This window comes from Fusarium musae, chromosome 5, assembly GCF_019915245.1.
Source record: "Fusarium musae strain F31 chromosome 5, whole genome shotgun sequence".
Lineage (NCBI taxonomy): Eukaryota > Fungi > Ascomycota > Sordariomycetes > Hypocreales > Nectriaceae > Fusarium > Fusarium musae.
Genome location: NC_058391.1, coordinates 3,191,706 through 3,210,646, shown reverse-complemented (window position 1 = coordinate 3,210,646; position 18,941 = coordinate 3,191,706). Strand labels below are relative to the sequence as shown.

At 48.7% G+C, this 18,941-nt stretch overlaps 7 protein-coding genes across 7 annotated transcripts; 4 read left to right on the top strand and 3 right to left on the bottom strand.

Moving 5' to 3' along the window:
• Positions 1–892: 892 nt before the first annotated feature.
• J7337_007422 (uncharacterized protein) lies at positions 893–2,382 on the top strand (the record flags this gene model as incomplete). Its single annotated transcript, XM_044825074.1, has 3 exons — positions 893–1,352; positions 1,405–2,152; positions 2,202–2,382. 3 exons carry the CDS (start codon positions 893–895, stop codon positions 2,380–2,382), a joined length of 1,389 nt encoding a protein of 462 aa, XP_044680731.1.
• A 789-nt stretch (positions 2,383–3,171) lies between these two features.
• On the bottom strand, positions 3,172–3,576 carry J7337_007421 (uncharacterized protein; the record flags this gene model as incomplete). The annotated part of the gene is given in 2 exon segments (XM_044825073.1): positions 3,172–3,188; positions 3,207–3,576. 2 exon segments carry the CDS (start codon positions 3,574–3,576, stop codon positions 3,172–3,174), a joined length of 387 nt encoding a protein of 128 aa, XP_044680730.1.
• A 1,846-nt stretch (positions 3,577–5,422) lies between these two features.
• Positions 5,423–7,325, top strand: J7337_007420 (uncharacterized protein; the record flags this gene model as incomplete). Its single annotated transcript, XM_044825072.1, has 2 exons — positions 5,423–6,904; positions 6,957–7,325. The coding sequence occupies 2 exons, from the start codon at positions 5,423–5,425 to the stop codon at positions 7,323–7,325; spliced, it is 1,851 nt and encodes a 616-aa protein (XP_044680729.1).
• A 114-nt stretch (positions 7,326–7,439) lies between these two features.
• Positions 7,440–11,539, bottom strand: J7337_007419 (uncharacterized protein; the record flags this gene model as incomplete). The annotated part of the gene is made up of 3 exons (XM_044825071.1): positions 7,440–9,722; positions 9,811–9,874; positions 9,954–11,539. 3 exons carry the CDS (start codon positions 11,537–11,539, stop codon positions 7,440–7,442), a joined length of 3,933 nt encoding a protein of 1,310 aa, XP_044680728.1.
• A 129-nt stretch (positions 11,540–11,668) lies between these two features.
• Positions 11,669–13,373, top strand: J7337_007418 (uncharacterized protein; the record flags this gene model as incomplete). The annotated part of the gene is made up of 2 exons (XM_044825070.1): positions 11,669–11,693; positions 11,908–13,373. 2 exons carry the CDS (start codon positions 11,669–11,671, stop codon positions 13,371–13,373), a joined length of 1,491 nt encoding a protein of 496 aa, XP_044680727.1.
• Positions 13,374–14,757: 1,384 nt separating this feature from the next.
• On the top strand, positions 14,758–15,984 carry J7337_007417 (uncharacterized protein; the record flags this gene model as incomplete). Its single annotated transcript, XM_044825069.1, has 1 exon — positions 14,758–15,984. The coding sequence occupies one exon, from the start codon at positions 14,758–14,760 to the stop codon at positions 15,982–15,984; it is 1,227 nt and encodes a 408-aa protein (XP_044680726.1).
• Positions 15,985–16,739: 755 nt separating this feature from the next.
• On the bottom strand, positions 16,740–18,116 carry J7337_007416 (uncharacterized protein; the record flags this gene model as incomplete). Its single annotated transcript, XM_044825068.1, has 1 exon — positions 16,740–18,116. The coding sequence occupies one exon, from the start codon at positions 18,114–18,116 to the stop codon at positions 16,740–16,742; it is 1,377 nt and encodes a 458-aa protein (XP_044680725.1).
• Positions 18,117–18,941: the final 825 nt, after the last annotated feature.

Sequence of the window (18,941 nt, the reverse complement as noted above, 5' to 3'; positions counted from 1 at the left end):
AACCTGTCTTGAGGCGTTGCAGGATTGAGGCGCATATAAATGCCAGGTCTCTACGATATTCAATCCTGCTAAGGGTAGATCCAGTATCCGTATAGTGCCAGAAGTGAAGCTCCGATAAGATAGGCGAGGTGAGTTTTGGTTTTGACGATGACGAAACGGCCCGGGTGCCGGGAGTGGCGCCGCGGCCCGCTAAAACAAGCCTGCGGCGTCACCATGAAAAAGAACGTTTTCGATGGAGTTTCTGGTTATCAGATAAACTATATCGTAACATGTACATGCAACGGTGTTTCTGACTGTAACCCTTAATAATAGTTACCTCGTTGATATGTAATGCTTAAAGTGCATTACTGGCCTATTGAGTGCCACTCGGCGCAAAAACTGGACTGTTTCCTCCAAAATCCACTTCAACGGCGATGAGACCCAATTATCCAATTACTTTTATGTAATTCTGGATGAGAACTCTCCCGGCTCGGCGGTACTCGGTCATGCAGAGATTTAGATCTGAATTGCCAACATGTAACGCTCTCAAGATCCCCAACTGATTTTCTCAAAGAAAGGGTCTCTGTGTTATGAGACCTGGGGTAGTGCAGCTGCATAGTCTACCATCAGCATCAGCGCTATAGGGCTGATCTTCCTGCACTCAAAACGTGGAAAACTCTCTTTACTGCAGGTACAAGATTGCCGATGGGTCCTTACGGAAACTAATTCTCATAATCCCCATCAATAGCCCCCTTTAGTATGGTTTCACTGGTGATCGAGCCGGGGAGGGACGAGTTAATCGATCACGCAATCGCACGCAATATCCGTAGAGACATATAATACAATGGATGAATCGCCTATTCTGTAATCTTCAAGTCTTTTCTCACTTCTTGCCTGTTGGCTGCTTCTCAAAATGGGCTCCTCACACGATGGCTCTGTCATCAACTACCCAACCGCCTCGCCCACTAAACCATCCTTCTTCCGCTCAATCCCCTTCCAAATCGCCATAGCATGCGGTGTCTCTTTCACTGCTCCCGGAATGTGGGACGCCCTTGGTGGTCTCGGCGCCGGAGGTGCAGCTGAACCATACGCCGTATCAGCCGCCAATGCACTCGTCTATGGATTATTCGCCGCTGTTTGTATAGCAGCTGGTGCGATCAACAACCGAATTGGTCTCCGATACGGCTTAGCACTGGGAGCTATTGGATATCCGATTTATGGCGCTGGACTTTACACGAATAACGTGGCGCCAAAGACGTGGTTTTTGCTGTTTGGAAGTGCGCTCTGTGGTATTTCGGCGGGTTTCTTCTGGGCGGCCGAGGCGGCCATTATTATTGGATATCCTAGTCCCAAAGACCGGGCATTTTATCTTGGTAAGTTGTGATTTTGGACATGAATTATTCACGATCGACTAACTGGGAATAGCCATTTGGCAAACTGCCAAGGCAGCCGGCCCGATTGTAGGGGGCGCCATCAATCTCGGCCTCAACGCGCAAACCTCATCGAAAGGATCAGTCAGCTCAGCGACCTACATCGTCTTTATCGTCATCATGTGTCTCGGTCTGCCCATCGCTTTACTTCTGAGCCCCGCGGAAAAGGTTCAGAGAAAAGACCGCACCCTCGTCGTTGTTCATAAGCAACCCTCTTGGTTCGCTGAGTTCAAGGCTGTTCTGTCACTTCTCGTTACTAAGCGCATGCTTTTGTTGATCCCTGCTTTCTTCATCAGTTACTTTTACAATGGCTTCATGAGCACTTGGTTAACGACATACTTCACCGTTCGCGCTCGCGCCTTTTCGTCCTTCTTCACCAACTTCTCCGGAATCATCAGCTCATTCCTGATCGCCGGTTTGCTGGATCGTCAGTCCATTTTCATCAAGACCCGAGCTAGAATTGCGTTCGCTTCCATCATCTTCATTCTCGTGGGTACATGGATCTGGGCTTCCATCCTCCAGAAGCAATTTTACGACGCTGAGGAGCCACCTGTCTTTGATTGGTTCAAGGGTGGTTTCGGCAAGGCTTATACCCTTATCTTCTTTTGGCAATTCGGAGGTCAAGCTTTCCAACAGTTCTTGTACTGGCTTGTTGGACAATACACCACTGACATTTCCTCTTTGTCTTACCACTGTGGTATTCTCCGAGGGTTTGAAGCTCTCGGTCAAACCGTTGCTTGGGCGTAAGTACATCTTCTCATCTCCATTGGAACAGACACTAACGGAAAATAGGATGCAATCTGAGGGGAACGCCAACCATTTTGTTAGCATTGGTTTGAACTTTGGGATCACTATTCTGTGTATCGTACCAACGTGGATTGTGCTCTCTGGACTAGAGCACAGCCACGAGATCACGGTCACAGCTGGCGAGGGGTCATCGACAAAAGAACAAGATCCCGATACCAAAGCATAAGTTTAACATAATATTCTATAATAATAATAATATCTTTCAACAAGAAATCAATTTACCGCTCCCCATCAAGCTAGTGATACAGAGAAGCAGGTCTCGGTCGAGGACCTGTACTCGACCTCGGTCTCGTCACAGCCAGTGGTGGCGGTGATATAGGCATCGACGTAGATCTTCCAACACCTTGCACAGAAGCATCGCTTCCTATAAAACTCCCAGGTCTTGACCTTACAGGGCTCAACTCATCATCGTCTTGGTGCTGGTCTCTCTCAATTTCAACCGCTGATACACCTAAATTCCGAAATTGTTCCCCTGGTATCATCGGCAGGTCAACACGATCTGGTCTTTTGACTTTAGGCTCGGTGATAAAATCATGCGCTGGGGTACCAATCATCTCGCCGAATCTGAAGAATGCATTCTCTATTTTCTGTCGGTAGGGGTTGCGGGGGGGTTGATTGTGCTCTTCGTAGACTGAGAGGTCTCGAAGTCGGGAGGATATGGAGGAGCGGGGCTGAGTGGGATCGAGGTGCGGTGATAGTTGGTTGTTTGTACGCGTATCAGTGTTTGTGACAGTTAATGTGATATGACGGCTATTCAGTGAAGAAATACTCTCTTGGTGAGAGACCTGGCTTATTTCGTCGTTAAAATGGCAATGAGAGCAATTGCAATCATGTGATGGATATGGTTCGTTAGCTTGGTCGGCATGTCTTGCTAGAAGGAGATACAGCGATCCGATCATGGCCATCGCAGTACCTGTAATAGGTGCCCATTGGCCTTGAAAGCATTAGTAAACATTCAAAGACATTCGAATACTACTGGGGTATACTTACCGATATTGGCCATTGGCTCAGTCTGGTAATTGACTTGAGGGCTGAAAAAGTTAATCTCGCCCACGATAAGAATAGCCAAGCCAGCGCCACCAAAAACGGGAATCGCTAGGATGCGTAGGAAAAAACCAATGGTATCATTGACCTTCTTCATAACACCTTTATTAGCGCCATCATCATCTTCACTTGCCGCGTCGTCGGTCGGCTTTCCGAATCTTCGGCGCCAATTGATCTCAAGCACTCTATCCCACATAGAAACGAGACATAAAACGGCGTGTACACAGCATGCTGCAGCGAGTAGAGTCGCGGTGCCGAATGTGAGGGTATGTGGTGCAGGTATGACATAGATATTGTTCGCGGAACCTCCTCTCATTGGAGATGAAGGCCCGCTTTGTGTTGAACAGGTGAGGTTGCAGTTATTTCCTTCGACGTAGTGAAACTGGGATGCGTTTGGTGATACTGGGTTGCCCGATGCGTCGATTAAACAGGAGTGAGTCTCGATGCGGTAAAATTCAATTGTCATACTCAGAAGACCTAATCTCGGGTTAGATTTTGGGATAGCTTTGTACGGATATTAACGTTCAACTTACCGATTAATAACAGAAATGTCCACAGAAAAATAGTGTTTCGACCAGGATCATTAAAGTATGTTTTTGACAGCATAACCGTTACTGGCGCTGCCAAGATACCAATCGCGCAAAGCTGAAAGGCACCAAAAATATCCATATCGACCGCATCTTTGTCAATTAGCCATTGAACTTCATTTTCTGGTTATCACTCACCAGGATTGTGCATTGCCGACAAAACTATGCCGTGAATAGCGGCAACAGCTGGCAGCACCAACGCAGCGGCCAAACAAGGATTTACCAGCCATTCCTCCCTTCTCGCGACAAGGCACGCAGCGATGAGAACATAGTATCTAAATAATTGTCAGCTCTATATCAATTGATTAGGCTAGGGACTGAACTTACAGCACTCGAGTACCCGTTCCATACTGCCCAGAAACAGGCCATGCGCAGATGACTTGCAGCGCATCACCAGTCTCATTCACAGCCCGCGAAAAAAGACGGCTATTCGCTATGGTCTCAGCCGCATCAGTGACCGAAAGCGCAGGCATATCGACATTCTAGAAGCCTTGGCAGGGTGGAATCCGTGGGGAAGGCAAAAAGAAAAACCAAATCAGCCCAAAATGTGGGGGAATTGCAAGATCTTAGCAGAAGCTTCGTTTTTATTTAATACCCGCCATGTTCGACGATGAGGCCTTACCCCAAACGTCACTGGGGAGTCATTAATGGCCAGGCTTCTACATTTCGAGTGGTGAGCATTCAGCTGACATGTTGGCACAGCCACGAAGATCACTTGAGCCGGGCGAGGACTGGGGCTCAGAGTAGTCTCTTCTAAGCATAGCTCGGGTTGCATACTTCATTTGCGTTAGGCACCAACAAATGTACCCTGTCACCGGAACGAAGAAGGAACGAACGAAAGCTTCTAGAAGAATTTTCCTTCCTTCTTCTCTCTCTCTTCTTTTCCTGAGGTCAGCCCTGTTTTTTGTTTCAGCCAGAGATCGAAGGGCAGAAGGTCATCGAACTGAAGCTACTGTCGGTCCTTTCCCTCAAAACGTGCTGACACTACGACATTTTGCTCCCTCTCAATTGGACACTTTGTCGTAAAGGTCTCCACTCTAGATACGACCCACATTCGTCGTCTGGTTTTCGCTGGATTTATTTAACCTGAGAGTGAGAGCCACTTTTGACTTTTGGCTTTGACGAAAATCGAGTTGAATCCCCTCAGCCAAAAATCATGGTCAAAGGCGTCGACACCAGCGAGATACGACAATGGCGCTCAATAGTAACGTTGATAGTCTTTGTACTCGCCAGTAAGAAACACCCTCTCACACGATACACAGCGCGCACTGACCCGGTTCTACAGATATTCTCGTCCTATGGCCATTTCACATGCCCATTTACATCCCAAAATCCCTCGTCAATTTAATATGCGGATTAGCGGTCAAACTGCGAGTTATACCCCCGAGGACACATCATGCGATTCTTCATGATAATTCACGATGCTCGAAATACTTTGTCAAAGTCACTTTTCCTGTCAATTTCATCACTGCGCCTTTGATCGCGGATCTCTTTCTACTAGCTATTTCTGCGATAGGACGCCAAGAGGTTTACGATGGGACGATAGGCGCTGATAATATCCACCCGATTGATATCATGGTCTTCTTCATCACTTTGGCCTATATTGCCATTTCTATCGATGCGTCGGGTATCATTCGATGGCTGGCCTTCAAGGTGTTGTCGTGGGGAGGAAAGGTTGGCCATCGGCTGTTCTTCTACCTTTATTCGTTCTTCTTCCTTCTCGGCAGCTTCATCGGAAATGATCCTATCATTTTATCTGGAACGGCCTTCCTCGCCTACATGACGCGCGTATCGAGCAACATCACGAGCCCACGAGCATGGATCTTTACTCAATTCGCAATCGCCAACATCGCATCAGCAATCCTCGTCTCTTCAAACCCAACAAACCTCGTCCTCGCTGGAGCATTCGACATCAAGTTCATCGTCTACACCGCCAACATGATAGTCCCCGTCGTCGTCACCGCCGTTGTCCTCTTCCCGTTTCTGCTCTACGTCATCTTCGCTGACGAAAAGCTTATCCCTTCCAAGATTGAGATGCACAGCTTACCAGAAGAGGCTAGGGCCCAACGGCCCGTGAACCCCAACATCCCCTACGTGCAGCACCAAGTCGAGGATGCCGAAAGTGCAAGCGAGGGGATGACGCTGTCGCTCGCGTACATCATGAATCCTTTCCTTGACAAAAAGGGCGCTATGTTTGGTGCGCTTATCATGTCCGCGACGCTCATCACTGTTCTGGCTCTCAATGCTGCTAGTGCCGGAAGTGGAGAGCACCCTGTTTTCTGGGTGACTCTTCCAGCGGCAACTGTCATGTTCTGTTGGGATTTAGGCTTTGGGTGGTTGCATCGCAAGGAGACGCGGCAAACGGCAGCTCATTATCGACGAGAGATGGAGCGTGCCAGAGCTGAACGCGCTCGATTTGCAGCTGAATATGCTGGGACTTCACAGGATAAGTCTGAACCGGATACCGACACGGTGACTGGTCTTCCTGATAACCAGGCCTCGGAAGATTATGGCCAGACTCATGGCATTTCTCTCACCCCGCTACAAACCTCCAATGACCAGCCCAACTCACATTCTATCCCCAAGGTGATTCTATCAAACACCGCCGGAAATAGTCCTGTCATCATCTCAGGATCACTGCCTCAATCACCCAACTCAGGTCCTTCATCACCCAGCGATCAAAACACACTGCATCCCGAAGCTTTATCAACATTGCCAAGTCCTCAAATGGAACCAGAGAAGCTCGAGGCTGCTCGACCCATGGAAACAGAACCCGAGGAAAGATCAACTCTTCTATCCGAGGCTAGAAAGGGTTATGCCTCACTCGAAAAGGCTTATGGGTGGCTGCAAGAGACGTTCCCAACAGTCATGGCCGTCATGGCGCATCTTCCATTCGCACTAGTGCCCTTTGCTTTCGCCATGTTTGTGCTAGTCCAGGCACTAGTAAGTAAGGGATGGGTCAACGTCTTTGCCTATGGTTGGTATCATTGGTCCAAGCGTACTGGCACAGTTGGAAGTATCGGAGGAATGGGCTTCCTTTCGTGTGTCTTGTCCAACGTGAGTTTCCCCTAATCGTCTTAATTCACTGTAAGATACTGACTTTATTCAGTTCTCTGGCACTAATATTGGCACCACTATTCTGCTATCACGCATCATCCAAGCTTGGAAAGAAATCAACTGCCACGACGCCCAACTCATCAGCAACAGAACATACTGGGGTACGATCTACAGTATGGCCGTCGGAGTCAACTACGGAGCATTCAGCACGGCCTTTAGCGCATCACTAGCCGGTCTTCTCTGGAGAGATATCCTTGCCCGAAAGCACATTCACGTGAAGAGTCACGAATTCGCACGCGTCAACTTCCCCATCATTGCGATCTCGATGGCTGTTGGCTGTCTGATACTGGTGGGAGAGGTCTACATCGTGAGGGACAACTCACCATACTCCACATTTGAAAAGGCTTGCCCGAATAATTAATTAATGAAGGAACATATAGATGTCATAATTATAGACTGTACATAGCAATCTGAACATACCCATGAAATAGATTTCTTCTACTATGAGGCGAGGGTTGAGCTCGTTTGACCCGACCTACCCACCACCAGATTTACGTTGTTCGCGCAGGCCCTCCAAAACCCAATCCAAGCTACGAAATCCATTATCAGTCTCAATCCACGACGGCGCAACCCAACTTTTGGTCTCAGCGTTAAATGACTTGAGAAGACTCATCACCTCGGTCGTGTTCTCATTCGCCGCTTTCAAAATCTTATTCACAATCTTCTCATCATCCACATCTGCTTCTTTAAGTGCTGGAAGCATTTCTGGGTAACAGTATCTCCTGTACACCAGGTCCAATGCCGTTCGTCCATAGTTATCCGGGATATTTGGGTTTGCGCCGTACTCGAGAAGTTGTCTCACCGCGAAATAGTTTCCAGATTCGGCGGCTACTGCAATTGGAGTCATCTTGTATGGTCCCGCTGTGTTGTCAAGCTGGTCTTTAGTGTTGTACTTTCGAAGGAGTTCGATAATCATGATTCCAGCAACCTCGTTCTCTTCCGCGAATTCTCCAACATACTTGATTGCGAAATGAAATAACGAAAACGTGTCACGGCCGACATCTACCAAGAATCCATCAGAGTCATTGCGGTCCGGAAGACTGAGCAAGAACTTGACACGATGGAGGGCATTCCTGGTGCCTGTTAAGAGCATGTCTGACATAATACTCTTGCTAATCGACTTAGCAATGCGGTCTCTATCCGCACCATGATCGAACAGATACTGTGCAACAGTAAGGTTTCCACTGTAAGTGGCAGTGTAGAACGCGCTGAAAGGCTCTGGCGTGACTGGATCGACTGGAAGACCCATTTCCAGAAGCTTCTCAATGAAGTAGACGTCATCTGTTTCTTTGGCAGCACGGTGCAGTGCGTTGAGGCCATCAGCGTCTACCGCATTGACATCTGCACCCGCGTCGACAAGAGCCTGAAACATATCGCGATCGCCATGCGTAATCGCCAGAAACAGAGCAGAGCCTCCACTGGATATCCTTCCAAAGGTAGCGTTGATCTGCTTCGCGAAGCCCAGCTCAAGACCGGAAACCATAAGGTCTGCCGCGCATTGATGGTAAGCCGTTGCAAACACTGCTGCCATCTTAACATTGTCTTCAAGTTGCAAGACAGCATCCGTAGGTGCGCCGCTCTCAATCAAGGCTTTCATTGTCTTCTTCGTCTCCAACTCAAAGTCGACTCCCAATGTCAACAGTCGCTGCCAACGAGGAGTTCCGGATATAACGTGGAAAAGAGGCAAATACATAAGGTCGCCTCCACCTACCATTGGCTTCAGCTTGCTTGCTTCCGGTTGAACTAGCGGCTCTTGAAGAAGACGCTCGACAACTGGTGAGTAGGAAAGTCCACATGCGAGTTCGAGTGGCGAGAGGTGTGATCCCTCCCCCTCCTCTACCTCCATACAGAATGTTGGATCAGCGCCCAGTTTGAGGAGAGCATCCACGGCAGACAGTCTCTTCTGTGTGATAGACCAGTGCAGAGGGGTTTGAGCCAGAATTCCATCTTCGTCAACTCTTATTCCATATTGGGTGCGTGATATTGCACAAGCAGGAGAGTTTAGCTCGGCGCCTTTGCTGACCATAAGGCTCGCGATGGCCTCATGGTCTTCGTCTTCGAAGGAGCAGAGCCAGTGAAGAGGCGTTATGCCTCTTTCATCGGCCATCTGTGCAGCATTTCTGCAGCTTGGGTGTTGTATTATCGTCTCCAGAACACGTTTTCGACCAAGACGAGCTGCGATCAGTAAAGGCGTCTCCTCATTCTGCAAAGCTAGCTCAGGCAAGCTTTGATTCTGGTTCAAACATGTCATTGTCACATCTGGCTTGTCCAGGACAATACTCCATAAAAGCAGATCTCTGGAGTAGGAGAACTCGACTTCCCTTAGAGACAAGACTTGCAACATGGAAGATAAGTCCTCAGACGCGCTAACGTTGACGCCGAGACGATTCAGTTCGTCGAGCTGAGACTTCTGCTTGACTTGTCGCCATTCTGAAGGCCAGTTCTTTTTCAGTTTCTGAAGAGCAACTGGGTTTCCGGCTTGCGCTGACTCGACAACCCAGGTACGTAGCGTCTCATCATCAGGAGCCTCTTGGTCAGGAAGGTGAGAAAATACGGAGATATAGAGAGTTCGGGCTTCTTCGGAACCGAGCTGGGCTGCTTGGCGAATATAGTAAGACGCTGACTTCAAATTGTACTCAACTCCTATATCGTCCACATAGGCACTAGCAAGGTTTAGGGCGGCTTGTGATCTTTCGTTCTGATTGTTGGATGTCTCAAAGATAGTCTTTAGACTATTGAAAAGGGCGACCTGGGCTGACTTTGGAGTTTTTTGCAGGGTATTTGAGCTTTTCTTAATCTTAATCGAGTTAGTTCCGCTGCATCTTTGCATTGATATGGAAACATACGTCAGGGATGAAGTCTTCGTCTTTAAAAAGCTGTATTGGTTCTGCTCTCGACTGGGTGGTAACCCTATCCATGAATTAGCAAAGTAGCTCAGGGGTTGAAAACTAGCTTTGGTCTATATTATAAGCTAAGGTAGGGTACTAACAATGAGAACAATTCGGTATTGAAAGGCTCATTCAAGAGTCCAGCGCAGTCCAAGATGAGTAAACATGCATTCACGGCAGAAAGAGGCTGAGCGTCACTTGTTCCGCTTGGACTGGCTTCCCTGGGCAAGAGTTGCGATATGGTAGGCAAGAGCTCTGATATCGTCTTCTCAAGTCTGGCCTTGGAAATGCCCTGGAGCGCAGCGATAAAAGGACTCTCGTCTTGATTGAATGAGGAATAGTACCGCTCGTGGGCTTTTGGCAAGAAATGAGTCATCATGTTACATATTTGCCATGGATCAATGCTTGCAGGGTTGTCCTGGAGATCGAGCTCCTCGCGGAGATATGCAAAGACCACTGTAGTAAGGCCTTTGAGAATCGTCCTTTCGGATCTCTCGTCATCTGTCGTGGGGATCTTGGCTCTGTACACGATGCTCTCAAAGGTAGGAAGCGCAGCTCTTAGGGCGCTGGCATCTGGAGTATCATGCCCATCCATGCTGTCGACGAGAGACTTTGTAACTTCGAGATGATCGATAATTTTGGACATGCTTGAGAATCTTTTTTCTGGAGAGCACTGCAAGCAGGTGAGAATGACTTTCGCAAGAGTCATGAGCGGATATGTCTCGTTTCGCAGACGATGGAGGACATTGAAAGCAGCAAGGCTCGCTATTAGATTAGTCTTTTTGAGCTTCCAAATATTCTCAAGCTTATCGCCGTCTGGTAAAGTGCTGTGATAAGCCACTCCGTCGCCGATAATTGTCCATAGCGTCAGACCAAAAGAGTAAATGTCTTGCTGACGAACATACCGGCTGTTGAAATCTGTTGTCTCTGCCTCAGGTGCACGGTAGACCTCGGTACTGCCGATGAGCTGGCCACCCTGCATGGGCATGGCAAACCCAAAGTCGCTGATTTTAACAATGGTCTTTTTGGTTGGATGTTTGAAGACAAGAAGATTAGAGGGCTTCACATCGCCATGGACAATTCCTGCTTCGTGAAGGCCTTCAAGACCCCTTGCTGCGTCTAGAGCAATGTCTAGCTTCTCATGCAGCGACCGTGCGTAGCCTGCTTCTTGATATGACTTGAGAGATCCATACTCAGCATATTCAAGCACAAGAGCGGGAACAACAGTTATTTCCTCCTTGTTTCCGGTATCGTGATACATGACAGCCAATAAGTCAACGATGTTCTCATGTTTCTGGACAGCAGGGTGCCTCAAGATCTGTAGTTCCAAGGCTATGTCGGCAAAGGATACAGAACCGTCATCTTGCGTTCTTGGATGTTTAACAGCGACATGTTTGCGACCTTTCAAGATCTCCGTACCCAGACCAATCGGAAAAGAAGACGCTTTGACTTTTCGAACATCGAACGAGCCACCACCAAGGGATACATCTTGGAAGGTGGGGGCAGCATTCGATATCACAGGCTGCAGGCCTACAGTGTTGCCACCATTTGCGATGGATACTGCTATAAATCCCGCAAAGTGAGGACAGTGAATACCAGGAGATGAAACGGGAATAGGAGCTTCACTAGTGGGTTCTTGGCTCTCTTGAGGCTGTCGCTGAAAGGTGAATGCTGAGGAGAACTCCATTTCGATTATGCTACAGGATGAGAAACACAAAACATCTCGTAAATCTCGCGAGCTTGATTTCATGATTCTCGTGTGACACATGACCTCAGCTTGCAGGACTCACCGGATTATCAATTTACCCCGCCACGAATGTGCGTAAACCCCGCAGCTGATGGTATGCGGCTCAAGCTCTCATATTCCCGGTATTATTCTTGAAATCACCAGAAATTCGGTGTGTCTGTTTAGTTATTGGTCCAGGAGCATCATGGTAAGCGATTTAGTGGATTTCCAGGTCGGAGCGGCCGGGCTCGGAATCGGGGCATTTGGTGGCCTTATAGACGCTTTCACAGCCTGTGCAAGGATATATGGACTATGAAAATCACTACGAGGTCTCGATGGATATCTGGGTCTGCTGCGTACTAAGCTTATACTCCAAGAGGCTTTGTTAGACCAGTGGCAGAGAGACTGGCTTGATCAACCGGCCTCTAAGCGAATCGACATTCAGAAACAACGAATTCTTCAGAGACACAAAGATGCGGTTCTCGCCTCATTAACAACAGTCAAAATACTACTCGAGTCACTGGAACCACTTCGTGAGGCCTCGAGATCAGAACTTGCACTCGAGCGCCTGAAGTTGGTGACCGGTGGGACGGAAGAGCATGATAAGACGCTTGTGCAAATAAGCGCAGTCCTCAGCGACTTGTATCGCTTGCTACCGACTCGAGACCCAAATATTGCCCTTTCACAGACTGTTTCGTCGCTGGAGCATATCGGCAACAACCAGCAAGTACTATTTCAAGACAGCGACTCGACTCAACATGTGATACAACCTGATAAGCTCAAACGAGCTATCAACTTTCGCCAACTGGGATATGACCTAGATCAAGACCTGGAAAAACGAGTCGCGGCGTTTAAAAGCAGTACTGGTGATGCTGATCTCACTATTCGCTCAGACAGAGTCAGAATTTTGAAAGATGATGATGTCGCTGGCGGATTAAGAAGCCTTGGAACACTTGACTCAAATACTCCGATAGTGATCGAGTGGAAGCGTTACGACATTACCTGGAAAGGACAGAAAGGGATCAGACTCAGGGGAAGAATCCAGAACATTGCGCGGCTCTTGCACGCTGATACGAAACCCGAAGAACTCCTGACTCTCAACTGTCTAGGAGTGTTTGATGACATTGAAAAGAGTCGATATGGCCTGATCTTTGGATATCCTTTAGGAACCAGTCAACAAACAGATCTGGTATCTCTACAAACGTTGATCAAATCACCAACGCCTGAGACTCTACCAACATTGGGTGACCGATATCGTATGGCTTATACCCTGTCACTCTCACTGGCCGTCCTTCATGCGGCGGGATGGTTCCATAAGAGCATCAGAAGCCATAATATCATGATTCCAGTGCGGCGCAACCAGCCCATCTGGTCTCAGCCATACCTCGTCGGATTTGAATTCTCCCGTCCAGATTCAGCGGATGAGACCACCGAAAAGCCCGAACAAAGCGTACGTTTCAATCTTTATCGTCATCCTTCCGCACAGGGTATTCCAGGAGAATCATACCGTCAAGGCTTCGACATCTACAGTCTCGGCGTCGTGCTTCTCGAAATTGGTCTATGGCGTGTAGCATGGAGCCTGCGTCGTGACGACGAAAACCCCGCCAAGTTCAAGGAAGTGTTGCTCAGCAAGGTAGACGACAGGCTAGCTCACTTCATGGGGACAGAGTATCAAGAGGCGGTAAGGAGTTGCCTGAACGGTGATTTGGATCATGGGGAGGGATCGGTGATACGGGCTTTCTACAATGAGGTTGCGGAAACTATGTGCTCATTGGCGGAGTCACAGCCATTATGATTGCAGCATCTCTTATCTGCTATAGTCTAAGAATGATAGTATTGTACAGGACTTTTTGCACTTGTCTCATTTTAGCTTGGTTTTAGGGACTTTGTTAGTGCTGTGTTGTATCATCAAAGCGTTTAGCTTGACGAATCCCTGCATGTCGTCCGAAATCCTGACAGGGGCAATCAGAGACCTCGGCAATGATGTCTCTAGCTACCCTGAAGACTCAGTGAACTCCAGTGCTTGATTAATGCCTCAGCTGGAGCTGGGGGATACGGGTTGGCATCTATCGTGTGAATAATATCAGGTCTTGTTGAAAAATGCTGCGGGCATGATCTTGTTGAAGCCTCATCTTCAATGTGCCATTCTGCCTGGTTGTGAAAGTAAATCGCTCTTGGTGCACGGCCTCCAGAATGATCTGCATAGAAGCTTCGAAGCGACTCGTCCGGAGTCAAGAGGCCATCAACGCATGACTTAATGTTATCTAGGGCCAAAGGAGCTATGCCGTCCAACACCCACTAACCCACGCGACTAAGAGCGGATAAGGCATGATCTGCAGGGGTATCCGCATCACGAAATCTAACTTGTTCATTACGCTTATCGTAACCGCCGCCTCGACCAATAGCATCCCCTCCTGGCAACCCCTACTCGTTTTAGAATGGTTATGTCCTGAGTGTTCACATGATAAACTAACCAATAGTTCCTTTACAAAAGCAGTTTAATCACGGATAGATCCTAGGTCTCAGCTGCACCCATAACAAACGTCCCTCCTCCCCATTGCCGAGTCCCGATCCAGCTCCCTATCAAGGCCTTAGCAATGCCGAATTCTCCGGCCATAGTCGGCGATAGCATCCCTTCTCGGTAGGTGCTCAAGCTAAGACTGGCGATGCCCCCCTGTCGCGCCACGGCGGAACTGCTCGTTGTTTACTAGACGTGCTAATTCCGCTCCTGCAATCAAGATGCCTTGAGAAGACCTTTTGTTAGGTAAAGGGGTCGCTGGGGCTTTGGTGGGGCGACCACCTCATGGCTGCCACGATTCATGGGAGTAGCCAAGAAGCCAAACAGATGCCAAGGACGGGAGGCTGCATAGACAGATCAGCCAAGGAATCTAGGTCCGGCATCTATCGCGCGGATCAAAGGGACTAATCACGTCAGAGATGTGCCTCTTTTCTCGGAAGGTGGCTCGGATGTTGGAAGCCGAGCGAGTTGTGAGCCAGAGATAGATGAAGCATCACCGAATGGAGATATGGCGGAATCTCTCAATCAATGTCAGACTCCTTTGAGTCAGTAAAGATATATAGGTTGAGATAGGAACCATCTATCCTAGAAACAAATCATCATCACTCACTCACTCATCTCTGGTCTCATCTCTATCTCTTAGCCTCTCACCGATACCACGATGCCTTCCATCCACGCTCTCCTCACAGCCTCTTTGGCCTTTGCTTCCATTGCCCTCGGCGCCCCTGCTGCTCAGGACAAGAAGTTCACCGTTGAGCAAGTCAAGAACCCCAAGTTCATCAAGAACGGCCCTCTCGCCCTCGCCCACGTCTACGCCAAGTATGGCGTTCCTCTTCCCAAGGGTCTCGAGAAGGCTGTCAAGGCCGTGAGACCTCCTCATGCCCACTCCAAGCGTCAAAGTGGTAGCGGCAGCGCCACGACTACACCCTCCGACGAGGATGTTGAGTGGTTGACACCCGTCCAAATCGGTACTCCTGCTCAGACATTCAACTTGGACTTCGACACTGGCTCTTCAGATCTCTGGGTCTTCAGCACCGAGACTACTGGCAGCAGCGGTCATGATGAATATAACCCTGCCAAGAGCAGCACAGCCAAGAAGCTCTCTGGCGCTACATGGAAGATCAGCTATGGTGACGGAAGCTCCTCCTCTGGAGATGTCTACAAGGACAAGGTCTCTGTCGGTGGCCTCGTTGTGAGCTCCCAGGCCGTTGAGGCCGCCCAGAAGGTCTCCTCCGAGTTCGAGCAAGAGACTGGCCTCGATGGTCTCCTCGGTCTTGGCTTCAGCTCCATCAACACCGTCAAGCCTACACAGCAGAAGACCTTTTTCGACAATGCTGCCAGCACCCTGAGCTCTCCTGTCTTCACCGCTGATCTGAAGCACCAGAAGCCCGGAAAGTACAACTTCGGCTTCATTGACAGCACTGCCTACACTGGCAAGATTGGATATGCCTCCGTCGACTCCTCCGAGGGCTTCTGGGAGTTTACTTCTACTGGATACGGCATTGGCTCCGCCGCCATCAACAGGAGCCCCATCACTGGTATTGCTGATACTGGTACTACTCTTCTCCTCCTTCCCGACGATGTCAACTCCGCATACTATGCCAAGGTCAGCGGTGCCCGATACAGCTCTAGCTACGGCGGATATGTCTTCAGCTGCTCTGCTACCCTCCCGAGCTTCAGCTTCGTTGTTGGCGGCGTTACCATCACCATCCCTGGCTCTTACATCAACTATGCCCCTGTTCAGGACGGATCTACTACCTGCCTTGGTGGTATCCAGCCAAGCGACGACATTGGCATCAACATCTTTGGTGACATTGCTCTCAAGGCTGCGTTCGTCGTTTTCGATGGTGGTAACCAACAGGTTGGCTGGGCTAAGAAGACACTGTAAGTGACTTCAGTAGGTGATGGATGAGTCTGTAAATAGCTGGATCTTGTGCTGCATTTAAACCTTGTACATAGCCTTTCACTTGTCAATAGTTGAAATGAACATAACATTGAACACTTTAAATCCACATCTCACGACAGTGAACTTATTCTTGTACTTTGACCTAGTAATGGTATGATGTAGGCCTAACAGCTCATAGATTCTATGTAGAGCTGAAATACTGGAAGACCATGCGAAATGTTTTGATAGGCCTTTTCTATTGTAAAAGGAAATAAATTGGATGGATGGGAAGACATGGGCTGGTGAATGACGTCGAACCTAATACACTTTCCGGTTTACTAAGATCAGAGCAGCAAACTGAGATCCCCACGGAAAGTCTTTATCTCATTTTATTTCGCCGAGTTCCGTCTTCACTGCTTGCGGTTTAGAGGTCGAATACCTCGCTCTCAAGGCTGTCGAGGATTGATCAATGTCACATGCTCGTCGTGCCTCTCGTTGTAAAACAGATTCCGATCGTGGAGCAGAGTTATCCCTACTTATTCTGTAGATATTGAATGCTTAATACAATTGCCAGGCAACACTAAAGTTTGGAAATGCAACAGAGGTAATGCTTTGCTACATTAAATCCCGTGACAGGACAAAAAGTTGCTTCGCCCCTCTTTTTCAAGCCATATATGCCATGGAAAGGTATTATGAACTTTAGCAAATTACTATGGAGATATATTGCATGCGTAGCCCTAATAGAACCTGGTATCCTCTTATCGGTACAGGCTTTCCAGCCGTTTGCTCCTCGTCCCAGTCTTGCGAGCAAGCACCTCAAGCATCTGCGGTATTCCTTTCGGAGCTCTTAACGGCGGATCAAGTTCCTCTATATCCGGGTCAGAATCAGAGTCACAGCCAGATCCCCAATTCATATCCATGGCTATCAGTTCATGCATCTCAACGATATCGTTGCTGTCAAAAATGCCCTCGCGGTGGTTCAACTTGCGAAGGAGGTCAAGTGCTTGGAGCCTCTCGTCCCCGCCTTCATTCGAGATGGCAACAAATGACAGACCAGAGACCAGACACCCGTCTAGTGAGAAGGTAGGTTGGTCCAGTGCTATGAGAGGTGCGGCCACTTTTTCTGCGGCCTCTATGAAGCCTTTGAATGGATTGGGAGGCTGTCTTCCTTTGTTGTCGTACGCGTTGATGTACATCTGCAGAGATTGGTAGTGAAGCTCCAGAGTTTGGATATGCGCTATCTCATCACTGGACAAACTTGGCATCAATCGTTGAGTCAAAGCCTCGAAACGGGAATTCCAGCGACGGAGCATATCCTCAAACGCGCTGTCGTTGGCCAACCCGTCTTCCCTCTCCGGATCCCATGGGTGGAAGTCGTGGTGCAGCCTTAGCTCATGCAAGGCATACGAGGCCTCGCTGAGCGTTGCAAACGGTGAGTCAACACTCGCTTCAGTGCCAGTTTCACTACGACACCATTTCTTGATGCCCGGCAATGGATGGTCTTCCATGTAGCCAGACGATGCAAGGCCCATTTCGCTAAACATGTCGACAAGTCCCTCTATCATATCTGAGGTATCCGAGGAGCTTTGACAGCTCAGTGACTGAAATACCGTATCGCCGGCCGCGAGATGTTGCAGGAGTTCATCGTACCGACCAGTCAGTCCCTCACAAGTCATGAAGAGTAGACAGCAAATCAGTATACAGTGAATGTTCTTGTTCGAAGGTGCGGACATTATGGGGAGAATCGAAGATATGGCTCTGTTGTAGTGTTGGATGACAGGACGCTGAAGGTGATCAGGGCGGGAGTAAGGTAGACTTTGGGCCATGTAGGCTCGATGAGATGCCCCAACTGCAATCATGCTGTACCGGATGGCATCGTAGTGATATGACATCGGAAGGGCGTATTTGAGCCAGAAGTTCATGGCAGCAGACGATGGTGAAAGCTGCTTTGCTGTCCAGTGAAGGAAATGTTGAAGGTAGCCCTGTTCAGGGTCTGATAACAAGGAGAATTGGTCAACGGTCTGCATAGATAGCAGTGGGAGTGAAACAGAGACTCCAGGCTTCAAGGAGGCATCTCGACGCTTAGAGCGCTTTGAGGCCTTGGGCTTGGGAGGTGCATATCCGTCGCACTTCATCTTGTCGTTATGGCAGCGTCGACAAAAAGGTTTTGCTTCGTCGCATTTTAAGTGCCTGATTCTAAAGAGAGGAGACGTATGAGCTTTATACAAGAGGGCTGAGAAGGATGCTTGCACTCACTTGCTACAGTGTTTCCTAATCAGTGATGTTTTACGAGAAACGAGGCGGTAAGCTATCAACGTACCAGGTGACGCATCCGGTTCTGACCTTGGGAGTCGAGGCTCGCTTGAATTTGCCCCTCATCGCGAGGGCCTGATTGGCTGTCATGGCTATAGGGAATAAAAGGTCCTATTGCTTGTTACGAGACTACAAATTGGAGGTGAATGGTGCCGGCGAGGCTGTTTTATGCCAATGAGAACGCCGAGGCTGGTGAGAAATTGCATGAGAGTGGCTGATATGAAAATGGGGCTTTGCTTGCAGGTTTACGAGAAATCCAATCATGTCTCACAATTCAATGGGTCATAGAAGGCCAACAATGATTGGTAGACTGGGAGCTGGTCTAGACTCTGTGTGACTCAGCGCATTTTCGTGACTCGCCTCACAGAGTGGGCCTGTCGTTATCTTATCTCGTTTCAAAGTGACGAAAAAGCTTCAGGTTAGCCAATGCGAATATCTATGCAAGCCTTTAGACCAGTTTATGTCGGCATCCTGATCTAATGTAGGACATTAATTGGTTCTGAGGCTCTCATGAGTTTCAATCAGCTTTCAGAGGTATCTGGATCTTCTGCATTTTTGCGACACGGCCAGTGATTCGTTTGTTTCATTTGAACTGCTCTCTAGGCCCGCGATTCAATGAATGTCCCGACACTGGAATAAATGGTTGA